A 20,063-nucleotide genomic window follows, 5' to 3' on the forward strand; every position below is an offset into this window, starting at 1 on the left:
AGGGGAACAAGCAAAATTCTTGGAGGCTTCAGCAAGACCAAAGCCCAAGGCATGGAGGCAGGTTGGTCTGCCCTCTGGGACTTTGGGGAGTACCCCTGCAGGGGCCCATTAACTGGGGCTGGCTCCATCATCGGTCAATGCTAGAGGCCGTGGGAAAGGTGAACAAGGCGATCTGTTCAAATACTCTTATTATCCACACGGGTCTCTCCTAATGAGGTGTTTGGTGAGAAGCTCAGGTTTTCAGCTACATATTTCAACAGGCTACGAATTGAACATACTGACCCTTGGACTGTGATTCAGGTACAGCACGGGTTAGATGCAGAGTAGAGCTCCCTCTGCATTGTCAGGCTAAGCTACAAAATCATACTTATTGGAAACTGTAAATTTATTCAGAAGCAAAACCAAAAAAGTAGCTGTACTCAACTCTTGGGATACTTCAATACGGCTTCTGAAAGCATCAAAATTCTTAGAGGATCTAGGATTAAAGCACTTCAACGACACAAAGAAATGCCTTACGGCAACTCTACTTCAGCAAAAGAGGACGTATCTGGCTCTGGTAGCTTCACATACTTCAGATCAAAAAGGCAGGTTTTTCACAATATGTAGATGTTTAGAAATCTCCCAACAGCCCAGTGGTCAATACTGTTTCAAACATATCGGTAGCCGGTGAGCTCAAAAGCAAGTTGTTCGTTGGTCCTTATTTGACTGGAATCTCGTTCAACCCAACATACCTCTCTGTAATTGTAGCTCACAATCAGCCTCACATGGTTCTCCACCCAAGGTGGTTAGGACTGCAGCACAGGCAAGTTACCCCATAGCAAACAGCAGCCAAGATGCCAAATCAAACTCCCGCAATACTGGCCTGGCAACAATCCCAACCGGGGAAACACAAGACATTTTGTAACAGGATATGTCACAAGGCTGCCATCCATAACAGCTTTTCGCAAGCCCTCAGGCGGACTGTGACACCACCAAGAACTGATGAAGTGTTTGTTACTTCAGCTGCTGCTTTGCGGGGCCTTGCAGTGCACACACGGCAAGTGCAAGGGGGGGTGACCTGATAAAACTCTTCGACATAACGAAGGGGTTCGGTGGGGAAAAAAGGTCAAGAAGCTCTTCTCACTTGTGGGGGCAAAACCACAGGCTACAAAGTATAAGATAATCACTGGTAAATCCAATCGGGAATTCAGGAGAAGCTTCTTTGCCCAGAGAGTGATGAGAATGTGGAACTCGCTGCCACAGGGAGTGGTTGAGGTGAATAGCATTTCAGGGAAATCTGTCAGTCTCCACTTTAAACATACTCAATGACTGAGCCTCCACAGCCCCTCTGGGGTAGAGAATTCCAAAGAATCACAATCCTCAGAGTAAAAAAAAAAATTCTTCTCATCCCAGTCCTAAGTGGCTTCTCCCTTATTTTGAAATAGTGTTCCCGTTGTTCTAGACTCCCCGGCCAGGGGGAAACATCTTACCTGCGCCTACCCTGTCTATTCCTTTAAGTATTTGGTAGGTTTCAATGATATCGCCTCTCATTCTTTGAAACTCTCGAGGATACAGGCCCAGTTTCCCCAATCCCTCTTCACAGGACAGCCCCGCCATCCCCGGAACATGCCTGGTGCACCTTCGTTGCATTCCCTCCGTGGCAATAATATCCTTCCTCAGGTAAGGGGACCAAAACTGCACACTGTACTCCAGGTGTGGCCTAACCAACGTTCTGTACAACTGAAGCAAGACTTTGCCACTCCTGTACTCAAATCAGCTGTGAAATAGCAGGTGGGGTCCTCTCTCCAGCGATAGCATGAATTGCACTAAACTGGCTTCTGGTGCAGAGAGTGTGGTGGAGATGTTAATGAGATTTGGTTTGGCAGCAAACTACAGAAGGCATCACCGGTGAACAGATGTCATAGTGACAATGCCACTACGCCATCCCCTCCTGCTAAATGGCTCCGCCGTTCGATACAATCATGACTGATCTTCCACTTCTAAAGACCTAAATTAACATCCGACGTTGACGGCTAAGAGCCCTTTGGATCAGTGGCTGAGCCCTTTGGATCTGCTGACCAGCCAATTCCTTAGTGGGTTCAGTCTCTCTTTCCTCCCCACCCCACTCCACCTCCCCCCTTCCGCAACCCTTTCCCCACTGTGACGCCACCAGTATTCAGCTACTTCATCTACGAAAGATACGGGGAAGAAACAGAACCAAACAGGGACAGAACTGGCTCTGTCGGTCTTCTGAGTCCGAAGGTTGCGGGTTCAAGTCCCACTCCAGAGACCAGAGCCCATAATCTGGGCTGACGCTCCCGGTGCAGTCCTGAGGGGCTGCTGCACGGTCGGAGGTGCTGCTTTCCTAACGGGACATTACAGCAGGGCCCCGTCACCCTCTCAGGAAAGCGCAAAAGATCCCACAACACTGCTGGAAGAGATTGGGTAATTCTCTCCACCGTCCCGGGACAAAACATTTAGCCCTTAACAAACATCATCCCCACAAAATTATCTGGTCGTCATCCCATTGCTATTTCTGGGATCTTGCTGTGCTGAAGTTGGCCAACGCGTTTCACAGAGTGGTTACAGCAAAAGGAGGCCCCTGGGCCCATCATGTCTACACCAGCTCTCCATAGGAGCAATTTACCTGGTGCCATTCTACCACCTTCTCCCCGTAACTCTGCACATTCTTCCTTTTCGGATAGCAGTCTAATACCTTTTCGAAAGCTCCGATTGAACCTGCCTCGACCGCACTCTCGGGCAGCGCATTCCAGATCTTAACCACTCGCTGCACGAGAAAGTTCCTCCTCACGTCGCCATTGTCCCTTTTGGCCAATTATCTTAAAATCAGTGTTGCCCTCTCGTTCTCAATCCTTCCGCCAATGGGAACTGTATCTCCGTATATGCTCTGTCCAGGCCCCTTCAATGATTTTGAGCACCTCCATCAAATCCCCTCGCCGCATTCTCTTCTCCGAGGAAAACAGTCCCCAACTTCTCCAATCTATCTGCGTCACTGAGGCTCCTCATCCCTGGAATTATTCTCGTGAACTCTTTTCCACACTTCCTGCAATGCCTTTCCTAAAGTCCGACGCCTACATTTCCTACATTAAAGCAGCGGCTACATTTGATAAAAAAAAAGGACTTCATTGGCTGGAAAGCGCTTTGGGACGTTCTGAGGTTGTGAAAGAGATTAAACAAATGCAAGTTTGTGGGAGGGAGGGGAGGGCGGGGTTTGTTAACCATTGTCTCAGTCTCCAAGGGGCGAAGAACAGTCACTCTGCTGCGCTGCTCTACCAAGGCAGCACCGTCACCACAATGCCCGTCGGCCCGGACTGCCCATCCCGCTCCTTGGCCGAGATTGGGGCCTCCCCAAGATGGCCGACCATCCCAGTGCATCTCGAGAGCTTCAATGTCCATCCTGTGGTGTGGGATCCAATACTGCACACGCTGAGGTCCCAGAAGGCTCAGCATTACTTCAGCTTTTCACATTCTAGGCCTCCCGCGATAAAACCTTGAACTCCATTCGCTTTCTTGTTAAATATAGCTTTACCAGCCCGAGGTGCTGCCTGTAGCTCTCTGCCAACCCGTTCACCCCAAACCTCTCTTACTAGAGGGCACAACTATTACTGTCACATTTTACCAAAACGCATCACCTCACACTTATGGACATCGAATTGCATCTGCAACTTTCCTCTTTTGAGAGAATTAGCCGCACCTCCCATTCTGGTAGCGCGTTAGATCATAGAACGATACAACAGAGGAGGAGGCCATTTGACCCATCACGTCTGTGCTGGCACTTTGGACGGGCTGTCAAATCAGTCCCAATTCCCCACTCTTCCCCCCACCCCACCCCCCACCCCACCCCCCAACTGCCCCCAAAATTTCTCCTTTTTTCAAAAGGGAATTGGATAAATATTTGAAGTTACTGTTGAAAATGCTTCCTGTCAGACAGCCCATACCAGGTTATCATAACGCACTGTGCAATAAGAATTCTCCTCATCTCCTCCTCTAGCTCTTTTGTCAATCGCCTTAGACCCGTGTCCTCTGCTTACTGGCCCTCCTGCCAGTGGAAGAGGTTTCTCCCCCATCGACTCCACCAAAACTGTTCATGAATCTGAACACCTCCATCGCATCTCCTCAATCAAATCTCCCTTAGACCTTCTCTGCTCCGAGGAGCACAATCCCAGCTTTGCCAGTCTCTCCACGTAACTGAAGTCCCTCATCTCTGGTATCTATCCCAGCAAATGACCGATGCGCCCTCCTAACACTTTTACACCACTCCCCCTGGGCCGAGATCAAAAATTGACTGATGCAAACAGGAAACAGAAATAGCTCCAGAATAGTGGGATGCTGTTACTCAACTCCAACCACTGCCTGGAACTCCGATTTACTCCAGCTGAGTGGATGGATCGGAGAAGTTGGCACTGTTTTCCTCGGAGGCGGGGTGGGGGAAGGTTGAGAGAAGATTCGATAGAGGTGTTCAAAATCACGAGGGAGTCTGGACAGGGCCGACAGGGAGAAACCGTTCCCATTGCTGGAAGGATCAAGAACGAGGGAACGTGGACTTAAGGTGATGGGCAAAAGAAGCAATAGCAACATGAAAAGATGGTGGGGAGACGGTGGCATAGAGGTAATGTTAATGGATGAGTAATCCAGAAGTAGCCCAGTCTAATGCTCTGGGCACATGGGATCAAATCTTACCCATGGCAGCTGGTAGAATTTAAATTCAATTAATAAAAATAATCTTTAATATAAAGCTAGTCTTAGTAATAGTGACCATGATAACTGTCATCGATTGTTGTAAAAACATTTCTGGTTCACTAATAGGGGATACAGGGACGTTTACTCTGTATCTAACCCCGTGTTGTACCTGTCCTGGGAGTGTTTGATGGCGACAGTGTAGACGGAGCTTTACTCTGTATCTAACCCCGTGCTGTACCTGTCCTGGGAGTGTTTGATGGGGACAGTGTAGAGGGAGCTTTACTCTGTATCTAACCCCGTGTTGTACCTGTCCTGGGACTGTTTGATGGGGACAGTGTAGAGGGAGCTTTACTCTGTATCTAACCCCGTGCTGTACCTGTCCTGGGAGTGTTTGATGGGGACAGTGTAGAGGGAGCTTTACTCTGTATCTAACCTGTGCTGTACGTGCCCTGGGGGTGTTTGATGGGGACAGTGTGGAGGGAGCTTTACTCTGTATCTAACCCTGTGCTGTACCTGCCCTGGGAGTGTTTGATGGGGACAGTGTAGAGGGAGCTTTACTCTGTATCTAACCCTGTGCTGTATTTGCAAGACTATCCAGAAGTCCATGTACACCAAAACTACAACATTTCCCCATCCGCTGAAGGGTTCTGAAGAAGGGTCATATTGGACTCGAAACATTAACTTTGTTTGTCTTCTCACAGATGCTGCCAGACCTGCTGAGTATTTCCAGCACTTTCTGTTACCTCTGTAAAGAATTCTGTGAGGTTTAGAAATAGTCGTTTGTCAATATAGAACTTGAGCACTGCTGAAAAATAAAAAGGGACATGCTGTAGAAGCTTTTTGCATTGCACTCATCAGGACCATTGGCAAGAATACCAATTTTAAAGGGACCAACAATTTATGCTGCATGTGAAGAGAGTGCTGATTAGTTGGCAAGTGGACTCTGATTGGCAGAGGTGTTGCCATGGAGAATGTACCAGGGGAAAGTAAATGGCCAAGCTTTTGTTTGAATTCAAACCAGGCAAGTCGACCCTGATCGGTCATGGCATTGCCCCGGGGAATGAACCAGGGAATGGCAGTCCACCAAGAGTGCTGTGAGGTTTGTTCAGCACAATTGCCCCTTTTGAAACTTGTACTGGTTACGTGTAACTATTTTCTCTTTACTGACAGACCCGATCATTTAATCTTTGCAGGCAGTAAACTTTCCCCTTCCACAGATGTGAAGATAACTGGCCTGAAATTCCCTGCACGTTACGCCCATCTTATTCTCAACAGGATGCAGCCGTATATATGCACGATCATGCAATCCCCACCTCGCCTGCTATTGCACCATCACTCTGCAGATTCTACAGAATTCAGAGACTGTGGAGTGTGAGAGTACCAGAAATGGCAGTGGGGTCATGCACTGTCACAGGAAGGTCACGGTGGGCCTACACTCACGCTGGCTCAAAGGAATAAGTGCCTCGGAGGTTTGAACTAAATTTCCAGGGTGGCAGTCATCGGAATTAGTCACAAACGACAGATGGAGCCACATCTGCAGCTTCCAAAAATAAAAGTGCCACCGTGAGTGGGACCTCTCCTCCAGGAAATTAAAATCAGGAACCCACCCCTCCCATTAACAGCCACATCTAGGCTGAAGAAATGGGAGGTCCTTTGTCTCCTGCCCTGGGAATGTTTGATGGGGACAGTGTAGAGGGATCTTTACTCTGTATCTAACCCCGTGCTGTGCCTGTCCTGGGAGTGTTTGATGGGCACAGTGTAGAGGGAGCTTTACTCTGTATCTAACCCCGTGCTGTACCTGTCCTGGGAGTGTCTGATGGGGACAGTGTAGAGGGAGCTTTACTCTGTATCTAACCCCGTGCTGTACCTGTCCTGGGAGTGTTTGATGGGCACAGTGTAGGGGGAGCTTTACTCTGTATCTAACCCCGTGCTGTATCTGTCCTGGGAGTGTTTGATGGGGACAGTGTAGAGGGAGCTTTACTCTGTATCTAACCCCATGCTGTACCTGTCCTGGGAGTGTTTAATGGGGACAGTGTAGAGGGAGCTTTACTCTGTATGTAGCCCCGTGCTGTACCTGTCCTGGGAGTGTTTGATGGGGACAGTGTAGAGGGAGCTTTACTCTGTATCTAACCCCGTGCTGTACCTGTCCTGGGAGTGTTTGATGGGGACAGTGTAGAGGGTGCTTTACTCTGTATCTAACCCCGTGCTGTACCTGCCCTGGGAGTGTTTGATGGGGATAAATGTAGAGGGAGCTTTACTCTGTACCTAACTTCATGCTGTACCTGTCCTGGGAATGTTTGATGGGGACAATTTACAGGGAGTTTTACTCTGTATCTAACCCCATGCTGTACCTGCCCTGGGAGTGTTTGATGGGGACAGTATAGAGGGAGCTTTACTCTGTATCTAACCCCGTGCTGTAACTGTCCTGGGAGTGTTTGATGGGAACAGTGTAGAGGGAGATTTACTCTGTATCTAACCCCGTGCTGTACCTGCCCTGGGAGTTTTGGATTCCGAGCGGTCTGCAGGAAATGGCTGTGATATAGTCAAACACATTGAATTGCTGCATTGGGGTCTGGTTGCTTTCTTGCAGGTTCTGCAATCACCCCCAGGATCTTTTTGAGATTAGAAATTGGAAGTGAGCATCAGCTGTGCTGCATTAATGGAATGAAGGCAAGATAAATACCTCAGTAAATAATGAGAGCACAATGTAGGTCAGCTGCATAGTCACCTGCTCCCCATAAACGACAGCTGACTGTGCAACCTTCAAAGATCGGAAAAAGGCCGGGAATCAAACACAAGCTCATTCTGTCTTTTCCAGCTTGCTCCTAGTGCAATCCTAACTTAATCTCACTGCCCTGCCCTCTCCCCATAGCCCTGAATCAATCCCAAACTAATCCCACTGCCCTGCTCTCTCCCCATAGTCCTGAATCAATCCAAAACTAATCCCACTGCCCTGCTCTCTCTCCATAGCCCTGTATCAATCCAAAACTAATCCCACTGCCCTGCTCTCTCTCCATATCCCTGTATCAATCCCAAACTAATCCCACTGCCCCACTCTCTCCCCATATCCCTGTATCAATCCTAAACTAAACCCACTGCCCCACTCTCTCCCCATATCCCTGTATCAATCCAAAACTAATCCCACTGCCCCACTCTCTCCCCATATCCCTGTATCAATCCAGAACTAATCCCACTGCCCCACTCTCTCCCCACAGCCCTGTATCAATCCCAAACTAATTACACTGTTCTGCTCTCCCCATAGCCCTGTATCAATCCCAAACTAATCCCACTGGCCCCGCTCTCTCCCCATAGATTTGTATCAATCCCAAACTAATCCCACTGCCCTGCTCTCTCGCCATAGCCCTGTATCAATCCCAAACTAATCCCACTGCCTTGCTCTCTCCTTATAGGCCTGTGTGAATCCTAAACTAATCCCACTGCCCCGCTCTCTCCCCATTACCCTTAACTGGCTCAGTATCTCTGCATCGATCACTCCCCATCACAAGGCAATGCGCTCTGCAACACCCTCGACATAACTAACCCTAGCTAGTCTCCTCATTGTCAGTGATAACTATAAACAGATAACCTCTGGTCACCAACTTCCCAACTAGAGGAAATAACCTTTCCCTATTGATCCACCAAAACTCATTATTTTAAAAATCCCCGTTAAAACAGGTTACGGATGAATGGGATTTGGCATGAGTCAGGACGAGGGCAACAGAGTTTTGGGCGAACTCAAGGTTACAAAGGGTAGAATGCAGGAGACCATCCAGGAGTGCGTTGAAACAGTCGAGCTTGGAGGTAACAAAGGCATGGATGAGGGTTTCGGCAGCAGATGAGTAGAGGGTGGGTGGTGTGTGTGTGTGTGTGTGGTGGGGGAAAGAGTCTGGGGTTGGGCGGTTTTACGAAGGTGGAAATAGGCAGTCTTTGGGATGCAAGCCAATTAATTTGGTCTTCCCAATATTTAGTTGGAGGAAATTTCAGCTCATCGAGTGCTGGATGTTGGACAAGCGGTTTAGGGTCACAGAATCACACAGAGAAGAGGCCCTTCGGCCCATCGAGCCTGCACCGACACGTGAGAAACACCTGACCTACCTACCTAATCCCATTTACCAGCACTTGGCCCATCGCCTTGAATGTTATGACGTGCCAAGTGCTCATCCAGGTACTTTTTAAAGGATGTGAGGCAACCCGCCTCCACCAACCTCCCAGGCAGTGCATTCCAGACTGTCACCACCCTCTGGGTAAAAAGGTTTTTCTTCACATTCCCCCTAAACCTCCTGCCCCTCACCTTGAACTTATGTCCCCTTGTGACTGACCCTTCAACTAAGGGGAACAGCTGCTCCCTATCCACCCTGTCCATGCCCCTCGTAATCTTGTACACCTCGATCAGGTCGCCCCTCAGTCTTCTCTGCTCCAACGAAAACAACCCAAGTCTATCCAACCTCTCTTCATAACTTAAATGTTTCATTCCAGGCAACATCCTGGTGAATCTCCTCTGCACCCCCTCCAGTGCAATCACATCCTTCCCATAATGTGGCGACCAGAACTGCACACAGTGCTCCAGCTGTGGCCTCACCAAGGTTCTATACAACTCCAACATGACCTCCCTACTTTTGTAATCTATGCCTCGATTGATAAAGGCAAGTGTCCCATATGCCTTTTTCACCACCCCACTAACATGCCCCTCCGCCTTCAGAGATCTATAGACACACACTCCAAGGTCCCTTTGTTCCTCAGGGCATCCTACTGTCATGCCATTCATTGAATACTTCCTTGTCAAATTACTCCTTCCAAAGTGTATCACCTCACACTTTTCAGGGTTAAATTCCATCTGCCACTTATCTGCCCATTTGACCATCCCGTCTATATCTTCCTGTAGCCCAAGACACTCAACCTCACTGTTGACATCTGCCCTCACACCTTCTTCTCCCTCCCAGAAACATGATAAGAGTCCCCCTTGTCCTCACTTATCACCCCACCAGCCTCCGCATTCAAAGGATCATCCTCCGCCATTTCCGCCAACTCCAGCATGATGCCACCACCAAACACATCTTCCCTTCACCCCCCTGGCAGCATTCCGTAGGGATCGGTCCCTCTGTGACACCCTGGTCCACTCCTCCATCACCCCCTACACCTCAACCCCCTCCCACGGCACCTTCCCATGCAACCACAGAAGATGCAACACCTGCCCCTTTACTTCCCCTCTCCTCACCGTCCAAAGGCCCAAACACTCATTTCAAGTGAAGCAGCATTTCACTTGCACTTCCCTCAACTTAGTCTACTGCATTCGTTGCTCCCAATGCGGTTTCCTCTACATTGGAGAGACCAAACGCAGACTGGGTGACCGCTTTGCAGAACACCTTCGTTCTGTTCGCAAGCATGAGCCAGACCTCGCATGCCATTTCAACACTCCACCCTGCTCTCTTGCCCACATGTCCTTCCTTGGCTTGCTGCATTGTTCCAGTGAGGCTCAATGCAAACTGGAGGAACAGCACCTCATCTTCCGACTAGGCACTTTACAGCCTTCCGGACTGAATATTGAGTTCAACAATTTTAGATCATGAACTCTCTCCTCCATCCCCACCCCCTTTCCGATTTTCCCCCTCCTTTTTGTTTTTTCCAATAATTTATATAGATTTTTCTTTTCCCACCTATTTCCATTACTTTTAAATGTATTTCCATCCACTGTTTTATTTCTACCTTTTAACCTTTTTCGATTCCTTCACCCCACTCCACCCCTACTAGGGCTATCTGTACCTTGCTCGTCCTGCTTTCTACCCTTAATTAGCACATTCCTTTAGATAATATCACCACCTTCAACACCTCTTTGTCCTTTTGTCTGTGACATCTTTTGGTTATCTCCATCTATCACTGGCCCTCTATCCAGCTCTTCTTGTCCCAACCACCCCCTTAAACCAGCTTATATTTCACCCCTTTCTATTTTTCCTTAGTTCTGTTGAAGAGTCATGCGGACTCGAAACGTTAACTGTGTTCCTCTCCACAGATGCTGCCAGACCTGCTGAGTTTTTCCAGATATTTTTGTTTTTGTTTTCACTGTTAACCACCCGGCCAATCTTTGTGTTATCTGCAAACTTACTAATTCTACCCCCCACATAATCATCTATGTCATTTATATAAATGGTGAATAATAGGGGACCCAGCACAGATCCCTGTGGTACGCTACTGGACACTGGCTTCCAGTCACTAAACCATCCTTCGGTCATCACCCTCTGTCTCCTACAACTAAGCCAATTTTGAATCCACCTTATCACATTACCCTGTATCCCATGTGCATTTGCCTTCTTTATAAGTCCCCCTTGTGGGACCTTGCTGAAATCCATATAAACTACATCAACTGCACTACCCTCATCTACACACCTGGTCACCTCCTCAAAAAATTCAATCAAATTTGTTAGGCATGACCTCCCTGACAAAGCCATGCTGACTCTCCCTGATCAAACCTTGCCTCTCCAAATGGAGATAGATTCTCTCCTTCAGAATTTTCTCCAATAGTTTCCCTACCTCTGATGTGAGACTCACTGGCCTGTAGTTCCCTGGCTTATCTCTACAACCCTTCTTAAATAGCGAAACCACATTAGCTGTTCTCCAGTTCTCTGGCACCTCCCCCGTGGCCAGAGAGGAATTAAAAATTTGGGTCAGAGCCTCTGTGATGATCTCCCTTGCCTCCCTCAGCAGTCTGGGACACAAATCATCTGGATCTGGAGATTTGTCCACTTTTAAGCCTGCCAACACCTCCAGTCCAATAACACCACTCCCTACATCAATTTGCTTAAGAGCCTCGCAGTCTCTCTCCCCGAGTTCGATACCATCATCCTCATTCTCGTGGGTGAAGACGGATGTGAAGTATTCGTTCAATACTCTACCGATGTCCTCTGGCTCCACCCATAGATTGCCCCCTTGGTCCCTAATGGGCCCTACTCTTTCCGAGAGTGGTAGTGGTGAGGTATAAGCTGGGGGTTGCTGGCAGTGTTTTCTAAGGATGTCACTGAGAAAGAAGCGAGAAGATGGGGAGGCCATGGTTGGGTCCTTGAACAGGAAATAAAAGTTCCAAGATGTTTCGCGTAACCTCTTTACTTTATGCTTTTCGTTAATGATCCCTGAATGTTTTTGAACAGTTTGTTCCCCTCTGAATTGCTCTGTGGGGTCTGCAACCTCACGATATTCCCGGGGGGCTGTTGTTAGCGGTCACAGTGGTCTCTTCCTGTGAAGAGCACGCGTCGAAACAGGTTTACTCCCAGAGCCAGGCATCGGTGCTCCGCAACTGAGAGTTGCTTCGAACACCGCGGAAGCTTTGGATCACACCAGGGAGAAATGCAAAGCATGGTCAAGCTCTTTCCAGCCGCTTGACATATCAGCGAAGAAAGACAAGACAGGGAAAGGGGGGGGTTGCCACCCAGTTCTGACAGGGTTAGTCACCAGCTGTGAGGCAATCTCTCACCTTGACTGCCTCACACTTGGAGTTACTTTGCACAGCTCTGGTCTCCAGCATGTAAATAGGATATAGAGGCACAGGAAAGGTGCAAAAAAAAAAAGATTCACAAGGTTGACATCAGAACTGAGGGGGTATAATGATCAGGGACCAGACTGAACCAGGCTGAGGCACTGCTCCCCAGAAAAGAGAAGACTGAGGGGTGATCTGTCTTTCAAATTACGAAGGGCTGTGATCAGGTAGTCAGAGAGGAGATGTTCCCATTGGGTGGGGGTGTGGGGGGAAGAGACCTCATAGCTAGGGGCCACAAAGACAGCATCGTCACTAGTAAATCCATTGGGGAATTCTTCTTTACCCAGAGAGAGAGTGGGGAGAATGTGGGACTCGCTATCACAGGGAATGATTGAGGCAAATAGTAAAGATACATTTAAGGGGGAAGATGGATAAACGCGAGGGAGAAAGGAATAGAAGGATATGCTGATGGGGTGAGATGAAGGGGGGGTGGAGCATAAACACCAGCATGGACCAGTTGGGCTGAATGGCCTGTTTCTGTGCTGCAGGTTTGATATATCCTTTGAGATGAAGGTTATGGCTGGGTTCAACAGCCAGCTCTACAACACAATACTCTCCCAGTTGGATGACACTGTCCGATAGCCCAATGATGCTGTATTCATTGATCACCAACACTGCGCGCCTGGATTAACAAGTGTTGGAGACACTACATCCCAATGTAGCATACGCAGAGGCAAATGGATTGGAGCCAATCATACATGCCTGCCTTTTCCAAAGCCAGTGTGAGGGCAATTTCCAGTTAAAAAGCCGTTTTTTTAAACCAAGACAGACAGAGAGGAAACCCATAAATCTTAGGCAACACGCTCCCATTTTTGTTACAATGGCCTCAAGCCAACTTGCATTGCTATAGCACCCACCTTTAATGTAGTAAAATATCCTAAGGCTCATTGCAGGAGTGTTAACAAACAAAAACTTGACACCCAACCACACCAGCAGACATTCAGGACAGATGACCAAAAGTTTGGTCAAAAGATGTTGGTTTTAAGGAGCATCTTAAAGAAGAGGAAGAAGAGGAAGAGGAGGAAAGGAGGAAAGGAGAGGAAGAGGTGAAGAGGAGAGAGGAAGAGGTGAAGAGGAGAGAGGAAGAGGTGAAGAGGAGAGAGGAAGAGGTGAAGAGGAGAGTGGAAGAGGTGAAGAGGAGAGAGGAAGAGGTGAAGAGGAGAGAGGAAGAGGTGAAGAGGAGAGAGGAAGAGGTGAAGAGGAGAGAGGAAGAGGTGAAGAGGAGAGAGGAAGAGGTGAAGAGGAGAGAGGAAGAGGTGAAGAGGAGAGAGGAAGAGGTGAAGAGGAGAGAGGAAGAGGTGAAGAGGAGAGAGGAAGAGGTGAAGAGGAGAGAGGAAGAGGTGAAGAGGAGAGAGGAAGAGGTGAAGAGGAGAGAAGAAGAGGTGAAGAGGAGAGAAGAAGAGGTGAAGGGGAGAGAGGAAGAGGTGAAGAGGAGAGAGGAAAGAGGAAGAGAAGAGAGGAGGAGAGGAGGAGAGAGGAAGAGGTGAAGAGGAGAGAGGAAGAGGTGAAGAGGAGAGAGGAAGAGGTGAAGAGGAGAGAGGAAGAGGTGAAGAGGAGAGAGGAAGAGGTGAAGAGGAGAGAGGAAGAGGTGAAGAGGAGAGAGGAAAGAGGAAGAGGAGAAGAGGAGAGGAGGAGAGGAGGAGAGAGGAAGAGGTGAAGAGGAGAGAGGAAGAGGTGAAGAGGAGAGAGGAAGAGGTGAAGAGGAGAGAGGATGAGGTGAAGAGGAGAAGAGGAAGAGGTGACGAAGAGAGAGGAAGAGGTGAAGAGGAGAGAGGAAGAGGTGAAGAGGAGAGAGGAAGAGGTGAAGAGGAGAGAGGAAGAGGTGAAGAGGAGAGAGGAAGAGGAGAAGAGGAGAGAGGAAGAGGTGAATAGGAGAGAAGAGAAGAGAAGAGGAGGAGAGGAGGAGAGAGGAAGAGGTGAAGAGGAGAGAGGAAGAGAAAGAGAGGAGAGGGGGAAGAGGAGAAGAACAGGAGAGGAGAGAAGAACAGGAGAGAGGAGAAGAAAAAAAGAACAGGAGAGGAGAGGAGGAGAAGAGAAGAACAGGAGAGAAGAGGAGAAGAGAAGAACAGGAGAGAAGAGGAGAAGAGAAGAACAGGAGAGGAGAGAGGAGAAGGGAGGAAAGAGGAGAGAAGCAAAGAGTGGAGAAGAGAGAGAAGGGAGGGGCGGGGTGGGGAATGGCAGGTGACCAAAAGTTTGGTCAAAGAGGTTCATTTTAAGGCGCATCTTAAAAGGAGAGATAGAGGGAGGGTGAGGAGAAATAAAGAGGGGGTAGAGGTGGGGGTCAGTACTTGGGAGGGAATTCCAGAGCTCAAGGCCCAGGCAGCTGAGGGCACGGCCGCTAATGGTGGAGCGATTAAAATCGGGGATGCTCAAGAGGCCGGAATCGGAAGAGCGCAGAGATATCATTGGGATGCTGGGGGCCGGGGGGGGCGGGGGGGGGGGGGGGGGGGGGGGCGGTTACAGAGATTGGGAGGGGGAAGAAGAGTGGAGGGATTTAAACCAAAGGATGAGATTTTTTTTAAGTCGGAAGCATCACACGTGATTACTTCCTGATCCATGTCTTCCTGGGCGGAAAACACACAAGAGTTCAGGCAAACTCCCACAGGTTATAGACGCGTCTCGGGCTCCAGATAGCACAGCAAGGGCATCACTGGCACAGCCATTCGAAGCTGTTGTACAGTCTCACTGCCTCATTAATTCACCCTCATTTCCAATCCCAGGCAGCGCAGACCGTGTCCCCCTGCCTCCCGACTGAAGGGGTCTTGTGCCGCAGTGGACAGAGTCTCTGCCTCTAAGCCGGGAGCTCCGCGTTCGAGTCCCAGTCGATGGCCAAGGAAGGTGCGTTCACAACCGGTGGGAGTATCGACCTGCAAAATCCTCCCAACCACATGCCGAGGGCGGGCGGCAAGAGCGGGAGAGATTCCGGGTCCGCTATGCGGTGGAAGGAACGTTGGACCCTCTCCTATTGTCACCCGTAGCTCCAGGCTACCACGCGAGCGTGAAACAGCACCTCGCACTCCGAGAGAAGCCTAACGCACCGCCGCTACACGGCCTCTGAATTCACGGACCCTAAAGCCTGGAGTCACCTCTGTCACCCAGTGCCACCTCTCATTCCTGGGCCATTCACACGGACAGGCTCGGGCACCCTTGGCCCATCCTGCCCGAAGGTCAAGGGGCGCGGTGGGATTGGAAGGCAAGGTTGGGAATTTTAAAATTGAGGCGTTAGCAAATCTGGAGCCACTGTAGGTCAGCGAGTACAGGGATGCTCTTGGGCGCTTTTCATATCACACATATGGCACAGCAGACGTTTCAGCTCAACTACACTTCTGTGAAGTGCCTTGGGCGCTACATAAGTGCAAGTTAGGGTCGAGGTAGAAAGAGCTAGGGGGGTGGGAGGGAGCGAGGCAGTGCAGGAGAGAGCGAGCGTGACAGAGCGAGCGCCAGTGAGGTCGCAAGCGAACGTGAGAGTAAGGAGAAAGGAGATCAGCGGGGGAGAGAGCGGGTGGGAGAGAGCGGGCGAGCGGGAGAGAACGGGCGAGCACGGGCGGGAGAGAGCGGGCGGGCGCGGGAGAGTGCGGGCGGGCGCGGGGGAGAGCGGGCGGGCGCGGGAGAGAGCGGGCGGGCGGGGGAGAGCGGGCGAGCGCGGGAGGGAGCGGGCGGGCGGGGGAGAGCGGGCGGGCGGGAGAGAGCAGGCGGAAGAGAGCGGGCGAGCGCGGGCGGGCAGGAGAGCGCGGGCGAGCGCGGGAGAGAGCGGGCGGGCGGGCGGGAGAGGCCGGGCGGGCGGGAGAGAGTGGGCGGGCGGGAGAGGCCGGGCGGGCGGGAGAGGCCGGGCGGGCGGGAGAGAGCGGGCGGGCGAGCGTGGGAGAGGGCGCCAGTGAGATTGGAAGTGAACATGAGAGCAAGGAGAGAGGTCAGATCAGCGCGGGAGAGAGAATGGCGCGCGTGCGGAGGCTGCAATAACACACTCACCTTTCAGGAGGGGGAGTGGTGTGAGCTCCACCTGGCTGCTCTGGTACCTGAACTGGGATGAGCCGTGCGATCTCCGCTGACGGGCCCGACGGACTGACTTCCGACTAAAGCCGTCCACCTTCTCCGCTGCCGTCACCGGCGAGGTCACCTTGGGCTCCATCGGAAGCGCGCAAGACGAGGGTCCGAGGGAAGCCGACCGTCTCTGTTTCTCACCACTCGGGAAAAGCCAGTCGCGGAGCCGGCTGCTTACTCCCCGACCAATCCCATTCCCAGCTTCTGAAAGAAAAGGAATCAGGAGGGGAGGGATAAAATTCCAGAGCACTGGCCTCAGGTACTCCCCGATGCCACCTTCTCCCACGGGAAATCACAAATGGTCTCCTGTCCTCATAAAATTCCGGCGTTCCCGACCTTGGGGTGATTCAAAATTCCAAGGAGTTTCTAAAATTCAGTCCTCATCCTGCAATATTCCTCTTCAGCTTTTTTTATTGCCCCGGACCAGGACTTGCTGGCAGTTTGGGAATGTTTCTTGTTGAGTTTTCCGGCAAAAATTCCTCGTCTGCAGCAAGAATTTGTCCCTGGTCGTCGCGCTCTTCCTACTTTTCCCAGGACTCTGGTGGCTATTCCCGAGATTTCCCGCAGTTTATCCTACCCTGGGTTCGTTCCCGCACCGGCCTGTGCCACGACGTTGCCCGGTGCTGCCTCCGGCAATTTCCACCTTCCCACGTGCAAGCGGGATCCCTGCCTTCCACAGCTCCTGGTCTTGCCACCACGATTTCCCGCGTTGGGATTGTCCTGGTGGTGCCAATCCTTGAGCAGGGCTCCAAAATCGAGGGTAGGCTGATTCAGTGGCTGCAATTTGGCTCACGGGTACCGGTCCTAGAGTCGGGAATTAGTTCAATACTGTATTACGGTTCCTGTAATTGGGATTAGCTCAATATTCCCAGTCCTCTGGTCAGGATTAGTTCAGAGCTCCCGCTCCTGTCGTCAGGACTAGCTCGGTATTCCCACTCCTGGAGTCAGGGTTTTGCTCAATGTGCCCAGTGCTTTAGTCGGGATTATCTCAATATTCCCAGTTTTGTAGTCAGGATTAGCTCAGTTTCCCAGTTTTGTAGTCTGGGTTGGCTCAGTATTCCCAGTCCTGTGGTTGGGATTGGCTCATTATTCCACACCTGTAGTCGGGGTTAGCTCAGTATTCCCACTCCTGTGGTCGGGATTGTCTCTGTATTCCCCAGCCCTGTGGTCGGGGTCAGCTCAATATTCCACTCCTCCAATCGGGATTAGCTCAGCATTCCCACTCCTGTGGACCGGGATCAGATCAGTATTCCTCCTCCCTCCTCCTGTAGTCGGGATCAGCTCAATATTTTCACCCCTGCGGTCGGGATCGGCTCAATATTGTCACTCCTGCGGTCGGGATCGGTCAATATTCCCACTCCTGCAGTTGGGATTAGCTCGGTATTCCCAGTCCTCCAGCTGGGATGGTGTGTGGTGCTCCTCAGCCCTGTGAGCAAGGGGATCGGCTCGGGTTATTCCCAGTCCTCCAGCTGGGATAGCAGCTCGGGTTACTCCCAGTCCTCCAGCTGGGATATCGGCTCGGTGGGGCTGCTGGCTCGGCCCATCAATATTCCTGGCTCTGGGGGGGATCGGGAATCAGGCCGCCGCCGCCGCCGCCGCCACAATGTTGCACTGCAGCCGCGCGCTGACACAATGTAACCTCTCCCCGCCCACGCCACGTGACCCCGGCCGACGCCCTCCCATTGGCCCGCTATATCCGGCACCTGCGTCACTGCATTCGCATTACCTCATCGGCCGGCCCACCACCCCCCCCCCAGCTGCTGCGCAGGCGCGGGGGTGGGGGGGGGGCAGGGCCCCTTTGCCTGGCCTGCTGGGAGTTGTAGTTCTTTCCCTCTTTGTCTCTCCTGAGCAGCATGGGGTTTGGTGGTGGGGAGTAGGGGGTGGTGGGGAGTGGGGAGAGGAAGTGGGGTTGCCAACCGTCCAGGATTGGCCTGGAGTCTCCAGGAATTCGAAGACCGGTCTCCAGGACAGCCCTGGAGAAAAATCATCGGGACGCTAAAAAGGATTGGGGTCTTCATTAAATATTTCTTATTGCCCGCTGTAGAAATATTGAAAATTGTCTGCCGCACATCTTTTATTTCCAGTCACACATCATCCAAGTGGGTATACCACACACGTAGGTATACATCCTACACCGATTGGAAAGCTCAAACAAGTTTTGCTGGTGCCTCTCATTTTCTAGTTTTACCGGTTTTTCCCCTCATCAGGACAAATGCAAGAATGCCAAATTTCAAACAATCACAGCCATTTATACTACAGGAGAAAAGGGTGCTGATTGGTTGGCAAGTCGACTCTGATTGGCCAAGCCATTGCCATGGAGGAAGCAATGGGGAACTGTAGGCTCTTCAAGCTCCTGGGTCATTCAAAAAAGACACAAGGCCTGAACATATTCCATTTGTTCACAGAGAACGGATCCCTGCATATGAATGCATGTCACTTCTAGCACGCATAAATGAGCCAGGTATTGAGCTCAACTGATTATCTTAAATTGGTTGTTAGTGTAGCTATTAGCGCACTCAGGATTGTTCAGCAGGTGCTGCCCAATCACATTATTTGAATTACCCGGGAGCCTGGGGAGGCAATAGCTCAGCCTACAAAAAATGGAGATTCAAATTCCTTCTATGATTGTCTGGAAACTCAAATCCCTCAAGGGATCATCCCAATACAGTGGGAAAAACATTATCGCCAACGCTGAAAGGTTTATGAATCTGAAGGACTCCTAAACCCAAGTGCAGCTGCCTCATTCGTGACAGAAGCCAAGAAACGGACTGTCACCCATCACAGAGGAGGAACTGGAAATGGGCGCAGGAAGCCCCGGTTCACCCAAAGACAGAGGGAGTGAGAGATTCGGGAATAGAGTCACAGGATTGTTATGGCGCAAAAGGAGGCCATTTGGCCCATCGTGTCTGCACCAAAGCTCCGAATGAGCAACTCGCCTAGTTGCATTCTCCTGCCTTCTCCCTGTAACCCTGCACATTCTTCCTTTTCAGATAACAGTCTAATTCCCTTTTGAATGCTTCAATTGAACCTGCCGCACTCTCAGGCAGTGCATTCAAGAACTGAACCACTCGCTGCGTGAGCAAGTTTTTCCTCATATCGCTTTTGCTTCTTTTACGAATTACTTTAAACCTGTGCCCCCTTGTTCTCGATCCTTCCACCAGTGGGAACAGTTTCTCCCTGTCGACCCTGTCCAGACCCCTCATGGTTTTGAACACCTTTATCAAATTTCCTTTTCTCTGAGGAAAACAGTCCCAACTTCTCCAATTTATCTTCATAGCTGAAGTTCCTCATCCCTGGAACCATTCTCGTGAGTCCTTTTTTGCATTCTGTCCAATGCCTTCACGCCCTTCCTAAGGTGCGGTGCCCAGAACTGGACACCATACTCCAGCTGAGGCCGAACGAGTGACTTCAACATAACGAGTTCATTGACGAGTTCAACGTAACCTCCGTGCTCTTGTAATCTATGTGCCTATCAATAACACCCAGGATACTGTATTCTTTATTAACCCCCTCTCGACCTGGAATAGGGCACATAGAATACAGACAATGGGAGTTCATGAAATGAGAAAACCTTAAACGCCAAGACCCGGCCATGAAATATTGCCAGAATGGCAGAACGCCTAACTCAAGGATGAACTCAAGCCATGCAGTGATAAAGTCATAGGATGATAAAGCATAGCAGGTGGCCATTCAGCCCATCGTGCCTGTGTTGGCTCTTTGAAAGAGCTATCCCATCAGTCCTGCTCCCCTGCCCTCTCCCCGCAGCTCTGCAAATTTTCCTTTTCAACTATTTAGCCAATTTCTCTATTGAATTTGC

General features: G+C 50.5%; 1 protein-coding gene across 1 annotated transcript in view; it reads right to left on the reverse strand.

Moving 5' to 3' along the window:
• ppp2r5b (protein phosphatase 2, regulatory subunit B', beta) overlaps positions 1-17,882 on the reverse strand; it is an 85,722-nt gene extending 67,840 nt beyond the window's left edge. The window contains exon 1 of the mRNA XM_078532695.1: positions 16,175-17,882. Coding sequence (XP_078388821.1) covers positions 16,175-16,334 — 160 coding nt within the window. The 5' untranslated portion in view covers positions 16,335-17,882. The remainder of the gene's footprint in view (positions 1-16,174) is intronic.
• Positions 17,883-20,063: the final 2,181 nt, after the last annotated feature.

Source organism: Cetorhinus maximus, chromosome 31, assembly GCF_964194155.1.
Source record: "Cetorhinus maximus chromosome 31, sCetMax3.hap1.1, whole genome shotgun sequence".
NCBI lineage: Eukaryota > Metazoa > Chordata > Chondrichthyes > Lamniformes > Cetorhinidae > Cetorhinus > Cetorhinus maximus.